Below are 20,100 nucleotides of genomic sequence, written 5' to 3' on the forward strand. Positions count from 1 at the left end.
CCCAGCCAGGGAGTGAGCTTAGACCTTCTCCAGCTGGAGAGACTTAAGACTTCCTCCTCCACATACAGACACACACTGATTATAGACAGTGAACAGATACTGTACAAATGTGTAGGACTATGAGAAGACAATTATGTGGGGATGAACAGTGAATCAGTGTAGGGTGTTAGGTGAACTTTGAACTTGTCGCTGCATTGAGGAAAAGGTTTGTCTTAAATACCAGATGATTTACTATGAACCCTTTTAAAAGACACTGCAGACAAGACCATTTCTTCCCTTTTAAGAACAACTTTGGTTTCAGATTACGAAGTTAACTTGGTTTCTTGCTTGCTACCCACCAAATAAAAGTAATCAAACCCTACAACAGATGTTGACGCGGTTTGACAGTTTATGCCTATGAGCAAGATATATTTTTGTGTCCACAACAAGGCTGGAAATGTTGCATTCAGCCCCATGGCAACACAATGAACTGTGTTTTCAGGGTGGTAAAACTAACAATCACCCAAATAAAAACTAGACAGTCAGGGAGAATCTAAAATTCAAAAAATGTCATGGCCTGGGGCCCCCATTGATTTTGTTATAATGTTTGAGTCACTCAAATACAGTAGCATGAGAACACAGCATAAGCCATGGCAAAATGTGTAGAATTGCAGAAAATTTGCTTTAAAACTGAAAATAAATTCTCAGCCCCTGACCAAATGTGTAGTTTTGCAGGAAACTAGCTTTAAAACAGCAACATTTTGTCTGCGGTAGGAGACGGCACCGTTGGCCACGCCCCCCCCCCCCCAGCCCCCAGCCCCATTGTTTCTCTTTCTCTCTCCCTCTTTTTCTAATTCCATAATTCTCTCTAATTCTCTCTTTCTTCTCGGATGGAGAGACCGAGTCTCTGGACTTCCTCAAAGCTGCTTGGCAAGACGTCACACACACACCCACCCAAGTCGGCTCTGGCCAAATACACAGAGCGTTAATTTGTTGCTATTGTTGTGGTTGGCGTGGTGATGCATTCTTTTAAGCTAGGCTAGTATGATTTGTTTGTGTACACACCGCCGGGGGATCAACTTGGTCGAGGGAGTGGGAATAAATCTTAGATGTGCCGGTCGGAAGGGCCGGGGGGTGATAATGACGGATCATTGGACGGCGGTGGAGGGGTGGGGTGACAAGGGGGGATGGGGGTCAATGGGTCACTGAGAGAGAGCGAGAAGGGGGTGTATGTGTGTGTCACTTCCTGGACAATTTCGCGCTCATTGCCAGGTGAAATGTGGGGCAGCGGGTCGATTGGCTGTTTGGATCTTGGCAGACGTAGAAACGCAGGCAGGGCTCTTAAAGGATTGATTTATCCCAGGTGCACGGAGGAAATGAGGACAGGAGGGAGGGTAGGACGGAGGAAGAGACGCTATGGCTTTGTAGTTTGCTCAGGTCATTAAAGCCCACTCGTCGGTGTAGAACTGTAAACAGTCATCAGTCTTGAGTGCTATAAGCTTTCACACATCCGCCCCCAGCTCCAATACAATGTCCGTCATGTCTATTGGATTAAGGTCACGAAGCGTAATTCAGCATACATCCCTCCCTCTGGCTTTCCAGGAAGTTAATTCTCCTAAGCGCTCCTTCACCTACAGGGAGAATGTCACAGAGTCAAAGCTTTTACTGTCGATAGAGTTTGTCCATCTTCCTATGCTTAACTAGAGTGCATCTTTATGACAATGGCCTTCAGTATTGTTCATTTCGTTCCATGCGGCTCCAGCAAACCTGACCTTAGATCAGGCCCTTTAGGGACAACTTCATCCTATTCTTAAACTGAATCGTATATCTTCATTACTATTCAGACACAGGCCTCAGGAGGGTCGGGGAACAGTCGGCCTGCTAACTTAGAACTAACCTCAGAATGTCCCTTTGAACCAGGTTATGGATTCATCACCTTCAGACCAGGAAGAGAGTTAATAGAACAATGCTCAGTTCTGTATGCTATCGATACTATGGCAAGGAAAATAACACAGGGTGGGGGGGGTTTACAGACATTGATATACCAATGTGTCCTCCATAGGACGGTGTTGGAAAGTCAAGTAGATGTATAGCCTCTTAATGCTTGTTGTCAGCTTGCATTTATTACATTTATGCAGTGTTTATGCGTAATCTCCCACACCCAAAACCTGTGACGCAGTCATAGGTACGAGGCGGTAGCCGAACCAAGGATAGCTAAAGTAGAAAAGAGACTAGCACCCTGGTTGACATACAAATAAACAAATGTTTAGTATGTTTTAGGACACAGCTGACATACAGGTAGATGTCTATGGAGAAAGTGCACTGACAGTCCCCCTGAGACCCCTCTGCAGTAGACCCACCTCCTAACCCTATGGTGGTCCCTGGGCCCCCCGCTACTGCCTCCATGTGACCTTTGAGCCACGGGGTCACGACCCCAGGTGGTAGAGGAACACAGGAGGGAAAACAGGGACACAGAGAGCAACACACAGGACACCCCCTGAACACTACGCAACAAATAATGCATGGCCCTGACATTTACAGTTTTAAGCCAATATGTCCTTGTGCCCCGTTTTGGACATTAAAGCACCTCTGTGTATGTAGATGAGCAATGAAGCTGTGGTAATAAGAACAATAGGACAGTATTCTTTATATTTGAGATGTTATATTTGAGATGTGCAAACCAAATAGCAGAGTAGCTCCACTACTAAAAACTCAAATGTATTTATCTAACCAGATTTAGGTCTCAAAATTCCAATATGTGGAATTAATTACAAGCACAAGTATGTAAGTACAGTGGGGTCTGAAATTATTGACATCTGCTGATAAAGATGAGCAATAATGACTGTATAAAATAAATAATTCAAATACTGAGCTATATTTTACGCTACAAAATTGGGAAATTATATTATTTTATACTAATACAATTGCTCAGAGAAAGAGATTTTAATCATTTTCTTTCAAAAAGGTAGGGGTCAAAATTGACAACCCTAAAGATTCTTATAAATAAAGTAGTCAAAGGTTTAGTATTTGGTCGTATGTATGGTGTCATTTTGGAGTGACCTTATAAATAAGAATAGAATATGTTTCTAAACACTTCTATATTCATTTGGATGCTACCATGATTACGGATAAAGAAAGCTACATTACCAATAACAGGGGAGGTTAGCATGTCTTGGGGGTATGATCTTTGAAACATATTCGATTCTTATTTACAATAAAAGTGGCTCCAAAATGACACAATACATTATTTACCATTAATTTCGATTGGCCACAAAATAATCTGAAACACAACCAAAACGAACTGCAAACGCATCCAACAAGTTTGTAGAGTCACAAGCTTGATATAGTCATTGCGTACTAGGAATATGGGACCAAATACTACACTTTTGACTACTTTCTTTATAAGAATCTTTAGAGGTGTCAATAATTTTGACCCCTATCTTTTTGAGAAAATAAAGTATAAATCTCTTTCTCTGAGCAATTGTATTAGTATAAAATAATATGATGTCCTCTTTTTTTTCCACTTACAATATAGCTCAGTTATTGAATTATTAGGGTGTAAATCATTTTGGACCCCACTGTATGTATGTATGTATGTATGTATGTATGTATGTATGTATGTATGTATGACAGACAGTCACAGCCATCCCTATACCATCATAAATTCAAAACAATAAAATAATAATAATAGTAAAATAGAAATAAAACATTGCAATAATGGTCCAAACTGAATCGAGCATTCAGTTGGAGTTCTTCATTTTCTTGAGTGGTCTGGTGGAAGGTCGGAGGTCGTCGGGGCCATGGGCGAAGGCACACTCCTCGGCCTGCAGTGGGCATCCGTGAGGGTGGTGGGTGTGGAACCAGCAGGCCCGGGTCTTCAGGGCACCAGAGAGTAGAGGCTTCCGCTTAGAATCAGCCCTGGTACCCTGCAGCCCTCTAGGCCTCTGGGCCTGTACCCGCCAGTCCCGGATATGGACCATTCCACCTTCCACTGAGGGAGAGAAGAGTGGACTGACTAGGTATTTTCCAGGCCTGCTGTAATCAGGTTAAAGAAGCATGTCTTGAGAGAGATTGCCAAATGCAAATTCCTTCAAGCTGAGAATGGGAATGATTCCATCGACTTTTTCAAGCATTCATATCTGAATGCGGCATTCCAATAAGCCCTGGATTGCTTCAGTATGTAGACCCAGAGCCAATGATATATAGTTCAGCAAACTTAATAGCCATCATGTTAGCACCAAAGGTTCCAAGATAATTAACCTTATAGTGAGAATGCAAATTAGAACACTATTTACATGTGATGTTTGGTGCCAAAATAGACACTTAGCAGATCTCCACATAGTATCTACTATGGCTGCGTCCCAAACATCCCTACCCCTAACCCTTTAGGCCCTGGTCCAAAAGTAGTGCACTATATAGGGAATATGCGTCATTTGGGACACATACTATGGCTCTGGTTAGACCCATTTGGGGCTCAAGCTTCTTTGAGAAGAGTGTCTGGATGTGGAGTTTGTACTGCACGTACCTCTGAAGACCTGGTGGTTGTTCTTGAGCAGGGTCTGCAGACCGCCACACTCTTTCTTCAGGACCTGCAGAGTCTCCTGCTCCAACAGCTCAGCCACCTCTCTCACGGACAGCCTGCCTGGAGAAGGGAGAGCCAAGAGTGCAATTTAGAATGAAAAAGGAGAAGAGGAGAGTGGTTAAGGGTTCAATAAAGGAGGACTAGGACAAAGAGATGAGAAAGACATAGGAGATGATGGGGTTATGATAAACATGACATTGGCGTTGTGAGAAAATGGCTTGGGTGGGTAGGTGTGACTTTTGGGCTGAGTCCCAAATGGCACCCTTTTCTCTTTATAGTGCACTGCTTTTGACCCTGGTAAACATTTGGAAAGCAGACAGAGATAACAAGGGAGTTGTGCTAAATTAGAACCTCAGAAAATAACTTATTCTCTCAGACAAGGTGTCAGTCAGAGCTGTGAAGTCAATTAAAAACGCAGTCCAACATGCTGTCATAATAACAGAGGACATTTTGCCACCACAGTTCCCAGCGGCCATTTAAAAATAAATCCTGAGTCATTGTTGTCTGTCATTTCCCACCACCATAATTTCCCCACTGAGAAAGATATTAAAACGAACCCATTCCCCATGGGCCTTAGATAACGCATATACATGGCCAAAAACTCTTTAGGTGTTTCCACAATATTTGTAAGCCGAGATATGAATTCACAGTTGAGTTCCCAGCAGAGCAGCTAGCCAACCTTTAAGTTCCATTTCATGGAGATTAAGGTATTTCTTTCTTTGATTTCCCCTTCTCCATGGAGAATTCAATCTGTGTTGACCTTTGGTTCGTATAAATGACAATCTTCTCTCTTTGGCATACGGGAGAACAATTCTACCTTAGGTTCCCTTCCCTCATGCTCCATGTTATTTTATTTGTGTTACATCATATTATAATCAGACCGAGTCGTCGGGGCAACCCATTGTAATTTTTCTGCTGTGGCAAAGCCATTACCATCTTACTAACAAATTACAGCGCAATACTTGTCAATCAATCATCAAGAGCCCTCCACTCTTGATTATCAACTTCAAAACTGTTCTGTTGATTTTGTATATAAAGACATTATACATAGCCTACTTAGATTACAGTTATAGTACTGTACCACATGACGTAACAATTCAAGACACTCAAGTTTTGTTTGCAGCCTGGCACAGTAGCTGGGAATAGTATGCCAACGTATGTGTGAACAGAGGGCAGCAAAGAGCAGTCTGAGGGCAGAGACGCCAGGGAGCCCAGGGCCTTAATGTAAGATTAATACAATGTTTACAGCTGTCCTTAAGAGACTATAGCCTACAATGCTAATAGAGATTAATGGGATAAGAGGGGCTATTGACAATGTGGACCTGGACTGGCCTCCCAAACCGTTATTAATGGACTTTCCATAGATAGTGTGTTTGTGTAATGCTGTGGGCTTAAAGCTACACTCAGCAAGGTGACATCGTATTGCTGAATGTATTAAATGGCTCCTAGCAAGATGCTCAGCTAACATAACATTGTATTTATTTAGTGCTATTGTATAAGTGGAAACAGAAATGCTCAAAAACCAGAGGAATTGTTTTTACCTTGCATTTTAGCTAAGAGTGTGCTAAAAGAGTGAATACTTAAAGTGGAACTGACAGCATTTTAGCAACATGAAATCTTGCATGGATCACTGGTGCGGTTGAATGCAGCATTGCTGTATGGTGCACTCAAAATGTATTTTGGTTGAGTAGCCAACCTAGACTACTGCTCAAATGTTGCTGTAATAGGCTTACATGTTTCTAATTTGCATGGTGTTTTGTTGCAGGTTATGATATTTGTTACTGATATTATGATTGTCTGTTTGTTTCATAATCGGCAACGTAGTTAAAACGCTGTCAGTTCCACTTTAATAGTAGCACTTTGCTTTGCCATCTAAAATGGTACATTGAAACTCGGGAGCTGGCCACTGTCCATACAAGCTGCCCCGGCATAACCTCCCTCTTTTCAGAGCTGCGCTATAAGATAACTGGTAGAAATACCTCGACACAAATACAGACTCATGCATAAAATATCTTTCATCATAGTGCATTATTCATCCAGTAATCTCCATCCTGGATTACAGGCTCTCTGTCTCTTCCCCTCTTGCTCCCTTTTCCTCTCTCCTACTCTACCTTTCTGTCCCTCTCTGTAATTTCAGTTCTGACAGAGATTCTTCTGTTTTAATCAGACTAGACTTCATCTCATCCATCGTACAGGGGGAGGGGGGAGTGCAGGTGTGTGTTTGGAGGATGAGGGGAAAGTCCGGAAAAAGGTTGATAAAGGAGAGATGGGGGCAGTGTGTGAATGTGGTGCAGGATGGCGGAGGATGAAACGCTGACAGGGTTCAAAGCAGGGTCGCGCTGCGCCACCAGGGGCTTTCCTATTGGTGCTGAGAGAGAACGATAGACAGGGAGAGGTAGAGATACCGAAAGAGATGGGGTGGGTTAAGGGCATGACGGCCCACCACCATTGAGTTCCTGCACACACCCTATCATCCTGAATTCCACTAAATCAACAATACACCATGTAGTACACAGTACATAAATCCAATACACTCCATACTAGTAATGAATCCAAGATCAGATATGTACTTTATTCCTAAACCTGTTATGACCTCAATTACAGCTCATGTAAATGCAGACTGAGTGGGACTTTATTGAATTTTGAGGGAGAGATTACCTTGTGATTTGATTGACAGTTTAGTTATTAAGGCCCATTCTCTTACCTCCCGTGTTCCAGGTGCTGGGGACATCACCACCTTCGTCCTTAGTCAACCCCAGCAGAGAGTTGGCCACACGTAGGACTATACCATCTACAAAGTCCCGGGGAAGGGCAGCACAGTTCCGCACTGTCTCGATCCTCTCTCGGGGCTGGAACCCAGCTCCCCAGTTGGTGCCGTGGATCCTGTCCGTTTCTGAGTGGTTGTGCTCGGCTTCACCCTCAGCGTTTGACTCTCGAACTGTGACCCCGGAGCAGGTCTGACGACCCTGTATATACTTGACTCTGCACTCCTCCGCCTGTGGCTCGTCTGACAGCTGGTAGCTCCTCGACTTTCCCACCAGACACACCTATAGAGCAAGGGGTTAGATTACAACAACATGAGTGGTTTGCATTAACACGTTAGCATGTACTGTGTGTTCAAGTGTCATTGTTAGCATTAGCATACCCGCTTTGTGGAGGGGATTCTCAGGCAGTCCTCCTCTGTGTTGAACCCACAGGCTGTGCTGACTTCAGAGATGAAGTCAATGTATTCCTTATACTGGGACTTCTTACAGTGTCTCCGCTGGTACTTCCCATAGAAGTCAAAGAAGCAGCACGGCAGGACAAAGTACCGACAGGAGAAGGATGATCTAAAGTGGGAGGAAAGTGACAGAAATTACACATCAAAACCATGTGGTTTGGACACAGTTATCAATGTACTTTATTAGTGTCTATTCATCCAGGTGAGTTTAAATGAGATATGATGGAACCTCTTTTTTAAAAGGGAGCCCTAACCACAGATAGCAGGCAGCATAGAGGTGAGAAAATACCACAAGTACAACGGATGTATGTACAGCTGACTCAAAGTGGGGTGAGAAAAATGTGAGGTTAAGGCAGGAGATGAGGACAATTTAAAATCTATGGAGGTTGTTGGAGTGTTCAAACCAGAACAGGAGATTCAATGCAGAAAGTTAAAAGAGCCAAGCTCAACATCGCCACCAGGTGGCTGCCGCATCAGACACGTCGCTTCACACACCTCCATTGCCCCCTTCCCAACCCAACTCATTATTCTTATTTCAAATTCAAGAGATCAGTTGCCACTTGAGGCGGCTAAGCCAAATAGTTTCTGCTGATGACTTGCCTGGCCGCTATAACGGGGATCCACGGTGTGAGCTCGTCCGAGTGGTTTCCAATCAGCCAGTCTGTGCCCGGGAATAAGAAGCCATCACTGGGAGTGATTGCCGTTTCCTGGAATAGAAAAAAAGCCCCCGCCCAAAAGCACAACAGGTCAGAGAGAAGATCAGAGAGAAGCTGACAGTAATTATATATATATTTTTATTAATCATTTTTGAATTACAAATGGCTTATGACACACCCAGCCGCTCTCTATCGCAAAATAACAACTCTGTTGCCAACTTTTAATATTGAAGGAGGATAATGCTTAATGTGATCGTTATCTCATTTCATTTAGTGTCTGGGTGGGTATAAGGAAGGGTGGTCTGAAATACAAAGTTTACAAATTCTGAAAAATACTTTTCAAAGCAACATTTTGTGCCTCTTGCCATGTAGGGTCTAGAGAAATTACTGGTTTTATACTTTTAAACAACAACAATAAAAGTAAATAAGAGATTTCAGGCAAAAAATTGACTACTAAGGAAACTAGTTGAAAGGAAAACACTCAAAAAATGACAAGGAAAAACCCTTCAGGTGTTGGAGACCACTTCCCATGTTCTATACACCCATCATATCCCATCACCGACAATAAGGATACCAGAAAGAATCCCGAGCTGTTAGCTAAAAGTACAGTGTGTCCCTATGGGAACAACTACCTCGCCTAGCCACTTCCTGCCTGGCATACACACAGTGAATAATAGATGCAAGGGAACATTCAGCAGCTTGTCTTCTGATGAAACATTGAAGGCGTGCAGCAGGGGGAAAGTACAGCACAGCAGAGCACAGCGTGTCTAACAACGTGTGGGGTTCCCCGCAACCCCATGTGCAATTCCATGTGTATCTATGGTGGTTTAGACTATATGCAACTGTCATATTACTTCATTTGAAAAGGTGAATGAAATAGTTAATATAATACCGTTATAAGACCTACATATCTTCTGAATGAATCTGGTATTCATAAATATTTCAAATAGTGTGATAGTTTTGTTTGCTTTCAAAATATGGGAATACAAAATATCCACAAAGCCCTCAGAATTAAGTTGATCTAGTGCGATTTTAACCCGTTCCACTCACAGCCCCTGTCATCCCGTATACGGGTTGGAAATGGCAGATTGACATTGACAAGTGCCTAAATTGGAATGCAGTGGATGTACATGCTATACATGACGTCAGAGCTCAGGGTCTCCACTTCACAGCGCCGTATAGGTTTTGACTGACAGTCGCTATAAACTTGAGCACCGTGTGCGACAAGAAGATGCCCCCATCCCTCCCGCAAATTGGGCTACTTTTGCACATTTGTTGTTGTCTGAGTGAGGGAAATGCTGTAAATCGAGAAGAGTCGGTGTTCTGAAAGATGAGATATTGAGGATTATAATAAATACCGCTTTGATGTCATACAAGCAAACCACACACCCGTGAGTCCAAATATGCATTTCACATTTCCATATTTGAAAACTCATGTCATCATTTACAGTATCACTGTTTATGATCGCTATGTTTGAGCCATAGTTACACGCTTCAACATTAACACCGTACCATTCATGACTGTGTGAGCTCACTCTCCAAGGCCGACGTGAGTAAGGTCTTTAAATCAGGTCAACACTCGCAAGGCCGCGGGGCCGGATGGTATTCCATTGACTTCAGCTCAGCATTCAACACCTTTGTCCCCTCCAAGCTCATCTCATCACCAAGCTTAGTACCCTGGGACTGAACACCTCCCTCTGCAACTGGGTCCTGGACTTCCTGACGGGCTGACCCCAGGTAGTGAAGGTAGGCAACATCACCTCCGCCACGCTGACCCTCAACACTGGGGCCCCACAGGGGTGTGTTTAGTACCCTACTGTACTCTCTGTTCACCCACGACTGCATGGCCACGCACGACTCCAACACCATCAAGTTTGTTGACGACACGACAGTGGTAGGACTGATCACCGGCAACAATGACACATCCTACAGGGAGGAGGTCAGTGACCTGGCAGTGTGGTGCCGGGACAACAACCTCTCCCTCAACGCCAGTAAGACCAAAGAGCTGATCGTGGACTACAGGAAATGGGGGGGGGGGGGGGGGGCGAGCACGCCCCCATCCACATCAATGGGGCTGCAGTGGAGCAGGTCAAGAGCTTCAAGTTCCTTGGTGTCCAAATCACTAAGGACTTAAAATGGTCCACTCACACACGCACAGTCGTGAAGGCAGCGTGAGAGTGCCTCTTCCCCTTCCAGAAGTGGCGCAGCGGTCTAAGGCACTGCATCTCAGTGCTTGAGGCGTCACTACAGACGCCCTGGTTCGATTCCAGGCTGTATCACAACCGGCCGTGATTGGGAGTCCGATAGGGCGGCGCACAATTGGCCCAGCGTCGTCCGGGTTTGGCCGGTGTAGGCCGTCATTGTAAATAAGAATTTGTTCTTAACTGACTTGCCTAGTTAAAAAAATGTCAAATAAAATAAAATAAAAGAGTTGAAAAGGTTTGGTATGGGCCTTCACATCCTCAAAAAGTTATACAGCTACACCATTGAGAGCATCTTGACAGGCTGCATCACTGCTTGGTATGGCAACTGCACCACCCTTGATCGCAAGGCGCTACAGACGGTGGTGCGGACAGCCCAGTACATCACTGAGGCCGAGCACCCTGCCATCCAGGACCTCTACATCAGGTGGTGTGAAAGGCCCGGAAAATTGTTAAAGACTCCAGCCACCCAAGCCATAGACTGTTCTCTCTGCTTCCGCACATCAAGCGGTACCAGGGCATCAAGTCTGACACCAACAGGCTACCGAACAGCTTCTATCCCCAAGCAATAAGACTGCTAAATAGCTAACTGAATGGCTACACGGACTACCTGAGTTGACTTGTATTTTATTTTTTCACTGTCTCTAAGCACATTCACAGGACTCTACATACTCACACACACACTGACACTCCAACACACACATAACATGCACACACATTTTTTACTGACTCTACACATACAATCATAATTTACGTTGCTGCTACTCTGTTTATCATATATCCATTTGCCTAGTCACCTTACCCCTATACATATCTACCTCTATCACTCCAGTATCCCTGTACATTGTAAATATGGTATTGGAACTGACCCTGTATATAGCTTCTTACTTCCTCGTGTTCTTCTTATTTCTTATTTTATGTATTGTGTGTTTTTGTTCTACCTTATGTTATTTTTAGTGCTAAACTGAAAGTATTCATATCCCTTTACTTATTCCACATTTTGTTGTGTTATAGCCTGAATTCAAAATGGATTAAAGATTATTTTTCTCTCACCCATCTACACACAATAATAATAATAATATAATATGCCATTTAGCATACGTGTGCATACATTTTTACGTATGGGTGGTCCCATAATGACAAAGTGAAAACATGTTTTTAGACATTTTGGCAAATGTATTGAAAATAAGTATTCACACCCCTGAGTCAATACATGTTAGAATCACCTTTGGCAGCGATTACAGCTGTGAGTCTAAGAGTTTCTAAGAGCTTTGCACACCTGGATTGTACAATATTTGCACATTATTCTTTTTTAAATTATTCAAGCTCTGTCAAGTTGGTTGTTGATCATTGCTACACAGCCATTTTCAAATATTGCCATAGATTAAAAAAATTAAAAATTAAAAGAACTCCCTGGTCTTTGTAGTTGAATCTGTGTTTGAAATTCACTGCTCGACTGAGGGACGTTACAGATAACTAACTGTATGGTATACACTATTATTGGACAGTGAGTCCATGCAACTGTTTTTGCTAGCACAGACTGTCCATGCAACTGTTTTTGCTAGCACAGACTCTCCATGCAACTGTTTTTGCTAGCACAGACTGTCCATGCAACTGTTTTGCTAGCACAGACTGTCCATGCAACTGTTTTGCTAGCACAGACTGTCCATGCAACTGTTTTGCTAGCACAGACTGTCCATGCAACTGTTTTTGCTAGCACAGACTGTCCATGCAACTGTTTTTGCTAGCACAGACTCTCCATGCAACTGTTTTTGCTAGCACAGACTGTCCATGCAACTGTTTTGCTAGCACAGACTGTCCATGCAACTGTTTTGCTAGCACAGACTGTCCATGCAACTGTTTTGCTAGCACAGACTGTCCATGCAACGGTTTTTGCTAGCACAGACTGTCCATGCAACTGTTTTGCTAGCACAGACTGTCCATGCAACTGTTTTTGCTAACACAGACTGTCCATGCAACTGTTTTTGCTAGCACAGACTGTCCATGCAACTGTTTTTGCTAGCACAGACTGTCCATGCAACTGTTTTGCTAGCACAGACTGTCCATGCAACTGTTTTGCTAGCACAGACTGTCCATGCAACTGTTTTGCTAGCACAGACTGTCCATGCAACTGTTTTTGCTAGCACAGACTGTCCATGCAACTGTTTTGCTAGCACAGACTGTCCATGCAACTGTTTTTGCTAGCACAGACTCTCCATGCAACTGTTTTTGCTAGCAGACTGTCCATGCAACTGTTTTGCTAGCACAGACTGTCCATGCAACTGTTTTGCTAGCACAGACTGTCCATGCAACTGTTTTGCTAGCACAGACTGTCCATGCAACTGTTTTTGCTAGCACAGACTGTCCATGCAACTGTTTTGCTAGCACAGACTGTCCATGCAACTGTTTTGCTAGCACAGACTGTCCATGCAACTGTTTTTGCTAGCACAGACTCTCCATGCAACTGTTTTTGCTAGCACAGACTGGAATATGTTCCGGGATTCTTCCGATGACATTGAGGAGTACACCACATCAGTCACTGGCTTCATCAGTAAGTGCATTGATGACGTTGTCCCCACAGTGACCGTACATACCCCAAACAGCTCATCAAATGGCTACCCAGACTATTTCTGTTAGAAACATTTCAATTTGTCCCTATCCATATAGGTCAATTTCCACAAGTGTAAGGGTACTACGGAAGACTCATGCAGTATCTACCCCTAAATCAAATAGTTGATCTAGGCTGAGTTTCATATAGCCCTTCCTCACCTCTAGATGTGTTTGTGGGCCGTACATATCCCAGATCTTCCTTTTCCTCACGTCGATGCCCTTTCCAGGGTGCTGAAACACAAGTAGGCATGATGGTCAGTCCGTAATCACTTCATCAAAATAACATTGTGTAGAGTAACACACTTTCCACCTACCCCGTGTGTAATTTCAATTACGGCTATCCAGCGTTTTGATTGGACGTTAAATCACATCACTGATTAAATGGAACATTGGCATGGAATTGGCACAGATTAAGTCTGCGTCCCAAATGGGATCCTATTCCATTTATGGTGCACTATGGGGGCCCTGATCAAAAGTAGTGCACTATATAGGGAATACAGTGCAATTTGGGACGCATCCTAAAGCTTTTAACGACTCGCCGGCTACGCTGTCATTGATTAAGCATCTAGTGGACATTTGGAAATTAAAGGAGCTCTGCTAGAGAGGTCAGTTTTCCACATGGAGTATTTCAGCCCGTAGTCCTGGTGTTACTATTCAGTACCGGGGCATATCAGGTTCTGGTGAACCTAGTGTACTGTTTATCACACATACCCCTTCATTGCTTAGTATGTGAACCAGGAGACCATTTCCACAACCAAGATCCACAAAGGACTGTTTGGCGGTCAGACCCTTCTCTGCTCGCTCCTCGCCCCATAGGACCTGTGCATTAATAGACAATGGTGTTACTGTCATTAGAGTTGGCATTTTACTCATATTAGCATTCCGTCAAATACATTGTCGTAGTTACTGTCCATGTAGAGAAGAGACCTACCAAAAGATAGGTAGCGATGGCAACATCTTCAAAGACAAACTTTTCTGGATCAGTCACTTCAGGCCAAACCTACGCAAAGACAAATATATTCATGCGTTCAGGACTGTTTTGACAAATCTATATCATTAAAGACAAGACATTGACCATGAACTATTAACCATACCTTGACCATACATTCGCCATATTAACCATTTATTGACCATACCTTGACCATCTCTTTGTACTTATCCTTCAGCTGTTGGTACATGGTGCTGTACATCTCTACAGGCAGGAGGGACAGGGTGCTCTTGAACTCACTGATCTTACTCTCCGTGGCCCAGCGCACCAGTTTGGGCAGGAGCTCCCCACCGAGCCAGGGCAGTTTGGGGTAGGCCACCCCGTCACTGAACCAGTCACCAGGCCGCATGAGATGTAACTCTAGTGTCCTGGAGATGAGATTACAGAGCAAACCAATGTAGACAATGTCCAATGTGTCCATGCATTTCTGGATCAATGGAAGGGTAGGTGAAGAAGCGACACTGAGATTAAACATGGAAACACTCACCATTCATCATTCTTCTCAGCCAGGAGCTGTATCTGATAGATGTTGTTCTTCCGTAGAGAGGCAGTCCCTTCCGCACTCTCTTCAACTGGTAAGAAGCTTACTCTTTGAGTGTCAAAATCTGAAAATGTCGAGTAAAAAAATGTCACACATCAGACTGTATTCAAATACATATATTGCGTACATGTTGTAAAGTCAGCCAGAACTCAATAATAAGCAGCTTAAACATCAGCTGAATGTCATTAACGCTTACCTTTAAGTATAATGTCTTTATGTACAGTTGTGCCATAACAGTTTACTTTAGGAATGAATGTCCTCACACAAAAAGACCACAGTCTCTCCTTGTCATGTTCAAGTTCAACGCCACTATTCAAGAAAGTAAGAACATCCTTCGACTCTGAAGTATCACTTCCATGAGTTAGCAGAATGTTTCTAATTTCTTCAAAGTCAACATTCTTGCTCTGTGTCTCTTTGACTCCACAAAGACGTTTGTTCACAACGTGTGGTTTCTTTATCCAAACATCAATGGCAGACCAAAATCCTCCCGTATTAGATTTGTCTGTAAACTTTACCTCAAAGAGTTTCGGCATAGTTTAGATAAGAGTAAATTGCATGCCACCGCAGCATGATAAAATGCTAACGTCTGTTTACAAAAATCACATCCGGGGACTTTTACTTTTAAGGGATTTTGTCGCATGTCGATGACGTCATGATAGAACGCATGATAGACCATATGGTTGTTCGAAAAAGAGGCAGCAGAGCGTGCTGTTGTATCGTTAATCTCAACATTTTTTATTTTAATTTTTTTAGCATTATTCTGCTCCCAAACACCGTTCAAGCGGACATACACTACATGGCTTCGGCTATTTCAGTCACATCCGTTGCTGACAGGTGTATAAAATCGACCACACATCCATGCAATCTCCATAGACAAACATTGGCAGTAGAATGGCCCATTCTGAAGAGCTCAGTGACTTTCAACGTGGCACCGTCACAGAATGCCACCTTTCCAACAAGTCAGTTCGTCAAATTTCTGCCCTGCTAGAACTGCCCCGTTTGGAACTACTGAGTTCCAAACGGCCTCTGGAAGCAACGTCAGCACAATAACTGTTTGTCGGGAGCTTCATTAAATGGGTTTCCATGGCCGAGCAGCCACGCACCATGCGCAATGCCAAGCGTTGGCTGGAGTGGTGTAAAGCTCTGGAGCAGTGGAAACGCATTGTCTTGAGTGATTAATCACGCTTCACTATCTGGCAGTCTGACGGACGAATCTGGGAGAATGCTACCTGCCCCAATGCATAGTGTCAACTGTAAAGTTTGGTGGAGGAGGAATAATGGTCTGGGGCTGTTTTTCATGTTTCGGGCTAGGCCCCTTAGTTCCAGTGAAGGGAAATGTTAACGCTACAGCATACAATTACATTCTAGACGATTCTGTGCTTCCAACTTTGTGGCAACAGTTTGGGAAAGGCCCTTTCCTGTTTCAGCATGACAATGCCCCGTGCACAAAGTGAGGTCCATACAGAAATGGTTTGTCGAGATTGGTGTGGAAGAACTTGACTGGCCTTCACAGAGCCTTGACCTCAACCCCATCGAACATCTTTGGGATGAATTGGAATGCCGGCTGTGAGCCAGGCCTAATCGCCCAAAATCAGTGCCCGACCTCACTAATGCTCTTGTGGCTGAATGGATGCAAGTCCCCGCAGCAATGTTTCAACATCTAGTGGAAAGCCTTCCCAGAATAGTGGAGGCTGTTATAGCAGCAAATGGGGGACCAACTCCATATTAATGCCCTTGATTTTGGAATGAGATGTTTGACGAGCACATACTTTTGGCCATGTCCACATACTTTTGGCCATGTAGTGAATTTTGGAAAATATGTGAAATCAGCATGCAAAAAAACAACACAAAAACAAGTGTGCTCTCACACCAATGACTAATCTGGGTTATAACCTTTTTCTCTTTTGCCTAGGCCTATGCTTTATTATGGGCGAAAGGTTCAGTACACATAATTGCTTTCTGTATCAGAATGTAGGCTGGCCCTCTTTGAAGTCTTGTAGATCAATGTTTTTTGTTTGTTTATAAAGCCCTCTTGCAAAAATGTCCACAGATGTACAAGCTACAGGACGCTGGCAACCTGGTCTAAGAGCATCAGGGATGGCTAACTCTGGAGATCCCTTCGATCTCCACTGTTAGGTAAATGCCTCTAGGGCAATTCAGAAGGCTGATAGAGGACCTTTTTACTGCAAAATGTGTTTGTTTTATATGATTGTGTTTTGTTTTTCGTGTATTGATATGTATATTGTATATTGATCTGTATTGATGTGCATGTTTGATACAGGGCTCATTCGTAAAAGAGACCATGGTTTCAGCATGACTACCTGTCAATATAAAGGTTGAATACAAACATTTTAAAAACAATTTGCCCCAGTCTCCCATACTAGCAGAGCAAGGAAATTCCGACAAGCGCTGAATATATTTTTCAACAAAAGTAAAGGACAGTAATATTATGCAAAAAAATAAATAATAATATTATGAGTAAAGTAGAAAGCACACTTTATAAATGTGTATGAAATGTGTAATTAAAGGAGTGTGGATATTTGGCGTGGCGAAGTGGTTTTATGCGTCGACTGAACAGAGCCTGATAATTATGATTTTTGTTTTACTACGCTGCTCTTGGGTGGTCTTGAATGGATCTCCATTCCCTTTCTAGTGTGTTGTGTATAGAGAGAGGGATGGAGGTGACTGGGAGATACTGTACCACCAGTACCAGGAAGTGCAAGGTGCAAGGAGGGGGCACTCCACTGTGTTGCTGCCTGGGTTTACATTCAAATCAGAGGTCATGTGAGAGGCAAAAATCTAGTCAGACTGGATATGCAGGATCAGACAGGTATGGTTAAGAGAGAGAAAGAGAGTAGTTAAGAGAGAGAAAGAGACTCGTTGTTGCTAGCGAGTTTCGGCATCATCCAAACAAGGCATGCAAAAGGTCAATGGACATAGAAGTACCTTGAGACTATTATTGATAGAATGAAACAGCAAAATGTTTCACCTTATACTATTTTACCTGATTTTCCACTTCATCGTCAGAATTTACAATGCCCACATTCAGGGCCATTTGTCCACACTAGACATGCTATATTATTCAAACACTGTACAAATAATAATAATATGAAAATAGACGTAAAAAGGAGGTTGAATCAGATTAATGTTTTGGGCAAATGAGTAGAAAACATTATACCACATACATGATATGACAATGTATGATTATTAATGCCTATATCATTTAATTAATGTGTGATTGCACGACATTATGTGTCATATATTATTGTGAAATAACAATTATTTTATGTGTAGGCAGGTGGCTAGGCAATTGTTGTACAAGTGGAAATTGAATAGGGGTGGAGTGAAAATACTTGGAAGAGGCGGAGAGAGCACTGTGGACAGGTAGCCCAAAAAACACTGAATGCTGTTGCTAAAGTTTTTTGAGACACCGGTTGAAGAGAGGATATTTTGCTATGAGATGGAAATATAAAAGTATGATCATTTATTTATGAAATGAAGAAAAACTGTATGGCACGTGATGTGGATTATCCGTAGGCGTAGGTCTATCGATCCTATTGGGACTACTTTCATTTGTTGTAGCATATCCGAAAGCTGGGTTCATAAATAAGAAAGATCATGTCCCCGGTGGACCGTGGGTCATTTTATTGACGGTTAGTATTTAGCACTTATCTATGTTGACTGAACTTCCGTATCAACTTGCCCCACCTTACAGTAGCCTTGCCCTACACAATAATTCCACAGTCTTTATTCTAAAAGACAAAACCATGGCATCCCACAACTACAGTAGACTATGTTGTATTCACTAAGACATAGGCTAACACCTGTAGGTCTACTTTCATTGATTGATCAATTATTGTGGACTGTTCTGCCCTCCCCTTTTACTGGTTTAATATGAAATCCTGTGTAACAAATGAAAGAGTTACTTTTATGGATAGCTAACTCATATGAGAAAAAATGTCAATGACATTTTGATGGGCAAGAATTAATAAACAAATACAATATTAGAGAAAGGCTTAATTGTTCTTGAACGTGCTTCAGTAAGCTCCAAGACATACCTTTGAGTGCATGAACCAGATAATTCAGAGCCTTATGTTCCAAGTTGAGAAATGGATAATCATTTTAATGCTGACCTAATAGATTACAGTTGTGCAATACTTTCATTTTCATATAGACCTACAGGTGGCAATTCCACAATAACAGAATGACTCCTATTTTTCACTTTTAAAGTATGCCAAACAAAAACATTTATTACAAAGTTAAACAAACCAACAAACTCTATGCACAGGGAGTAATTTGAACAATTTCCACTAAACATTTTACAAAAACACATTTACTTGAAAAACAGTGCAGATGTAAAGTTTGGTAACAGAATGGGTAAAATCTCCCCCAGTTGTATTATTCTACACAGTGGCTGTTATTCTAATGAGGTCCGATTTAGTAAAATAATGAAGTGTTTTAATCACTTAATAAATCCTAAACCAAATTTGTATCAGTAAAAACACTATGTAACTATTTGGTAGGTCTACCGCTACTTGTTACTTCTGTGAACTTTCATCATCCTCCCTCCTCATGAGGGAGAGAAATTAGAAAATACTGTATCTTAAAGATATGTGGGTTTTTGGTAACAGAATGACAACACACTAGGCAATATTTCTTAAACTTACAGAAGGCAAATCATTTCTGCAAAACAAAATATACATGTTGATATTAGCTGGCAGGGTTCTTTCAACATTGTTGTGTTTTGATGTATTTCTAATACCTTTTAACACTTTTTCTACTAGATGTTTTCTAAGACCCCTTTTCCACCTGTTTGACCAGAAATCAAAGCCTTTGCTTATTCAAAATTTTTAGGATGGAAAATGGTTGAAACATTTGATATATGCCTTAATTTCTCATAAATTGTCACGGATCCCCCCGGTACTGCTGCTCATTCTGTTCACCAGCTCCGGAGGTCTATGTCACCGGTCTTCTAGGCGTCACTAACCTGGATCATTACCACCAACCCCGGACTGTCTTGTCTCATTACGCACACCTGGTTCCCATTTCCCCTGATTAGTATGTGTATATATGTGCTCTCTGTAATAAAAAACCCTAATACGTACAGTGGGGAAAAAAAGTATTTAGTCAGCCACCAATTGTGCAAGTTCTCCCACTTAAAAAGATGAGAGAGGCCTGTAATTTTCATCATAGGTACACGTCAACTATGACAGACAAAATGAGAAAAGAAATTCCAGAAAATCACATTGTAGGATTTGTAATCAATCAATCAATCAATCAATTTTATTTTATATAGCCCTTCGTACATCAGCTAATATCTCGA

General features: G+C 42.5%; 1 protein-coding gene across 1 annotated transcript; it reads right to left on the reverse strand.

Moving 5' to 3' along the window:
- Positions 1 to 2,076: 2,076 nt before the first annotated feature.
- On the reverse strand, positions 2,077 to 15,375 carry trmt44 (tRNA methyltransferase 44 homolog). The gene is made up of 11 exons (XM_084156406.1): positions 14,974 to 15,375; positions 14,724 to 14,841; positions 14,385 to 14,604; positions 14,180 to 14,248; positions 13,960 to 14,067; positions 13,408 to 13,479; positions 8,382 to 8,488; positions 7,707 to 7,890; positions 7,266 to 7,608; positions 4,505 to 4,621; positions 2,077 to 3,970 (listed from the first exon to the last, which is right to left on the reverse strand). Exons 1-11 carry the CDS (start codon positions 15,308 to 15,310, stop codon positions 3,720 to 3,722), a joined length of 1,926 nt encoding a protein of 641 aa, XP_084012532.1. The 5' UTR covers positions 15,311 to 15,375; the 3' UTR covers positions 2,077 to 3,719.
- Between the last annotated feature and the right edge of the window lie 4,725 nt (positions 15,376 to 20,100).

Source organism: Coregonus lavaretus, assembly GCF_964263955.1.
Source record: "Coregonus lavaretus genome assembly, chromosome: 39".
Taxonomy (NCBI): domain Eukaryota; kingdom Metazoa; phylum Chordata; class Actinopteri; order Salmoniformes; family Salmonidae; genus Coregonus; species Coregonus lavaretus.

What these genes read in the sequence shown, in the direction of transcription:
- trmt44 (XM_084156406.1), bottom strand. Translation starts at nt 15,310, where the DNA reads ATGCCGAAACTCTTTGAGGTAAAGTTTACAGACAAATCTAATACGGGA. An exon ending in AGTACAAAGAGATGGTCAAG is followed by an intron (nt 14,249 to 14,384) that starts GTATGGTCAATA and finishes GTCTTTGCGTAG; the next exon opens with GTTTGGCCTGAAGTGACTGA. An exon ending in GCCCACAAACACATCTAGAG is followed by an intron (nt 8,489 to 13,407) that starts GTGAGGAAGGGC and finishes TTTCTATTCCAG; the next exon opens with GAAACGGCAATCACTCCCAG.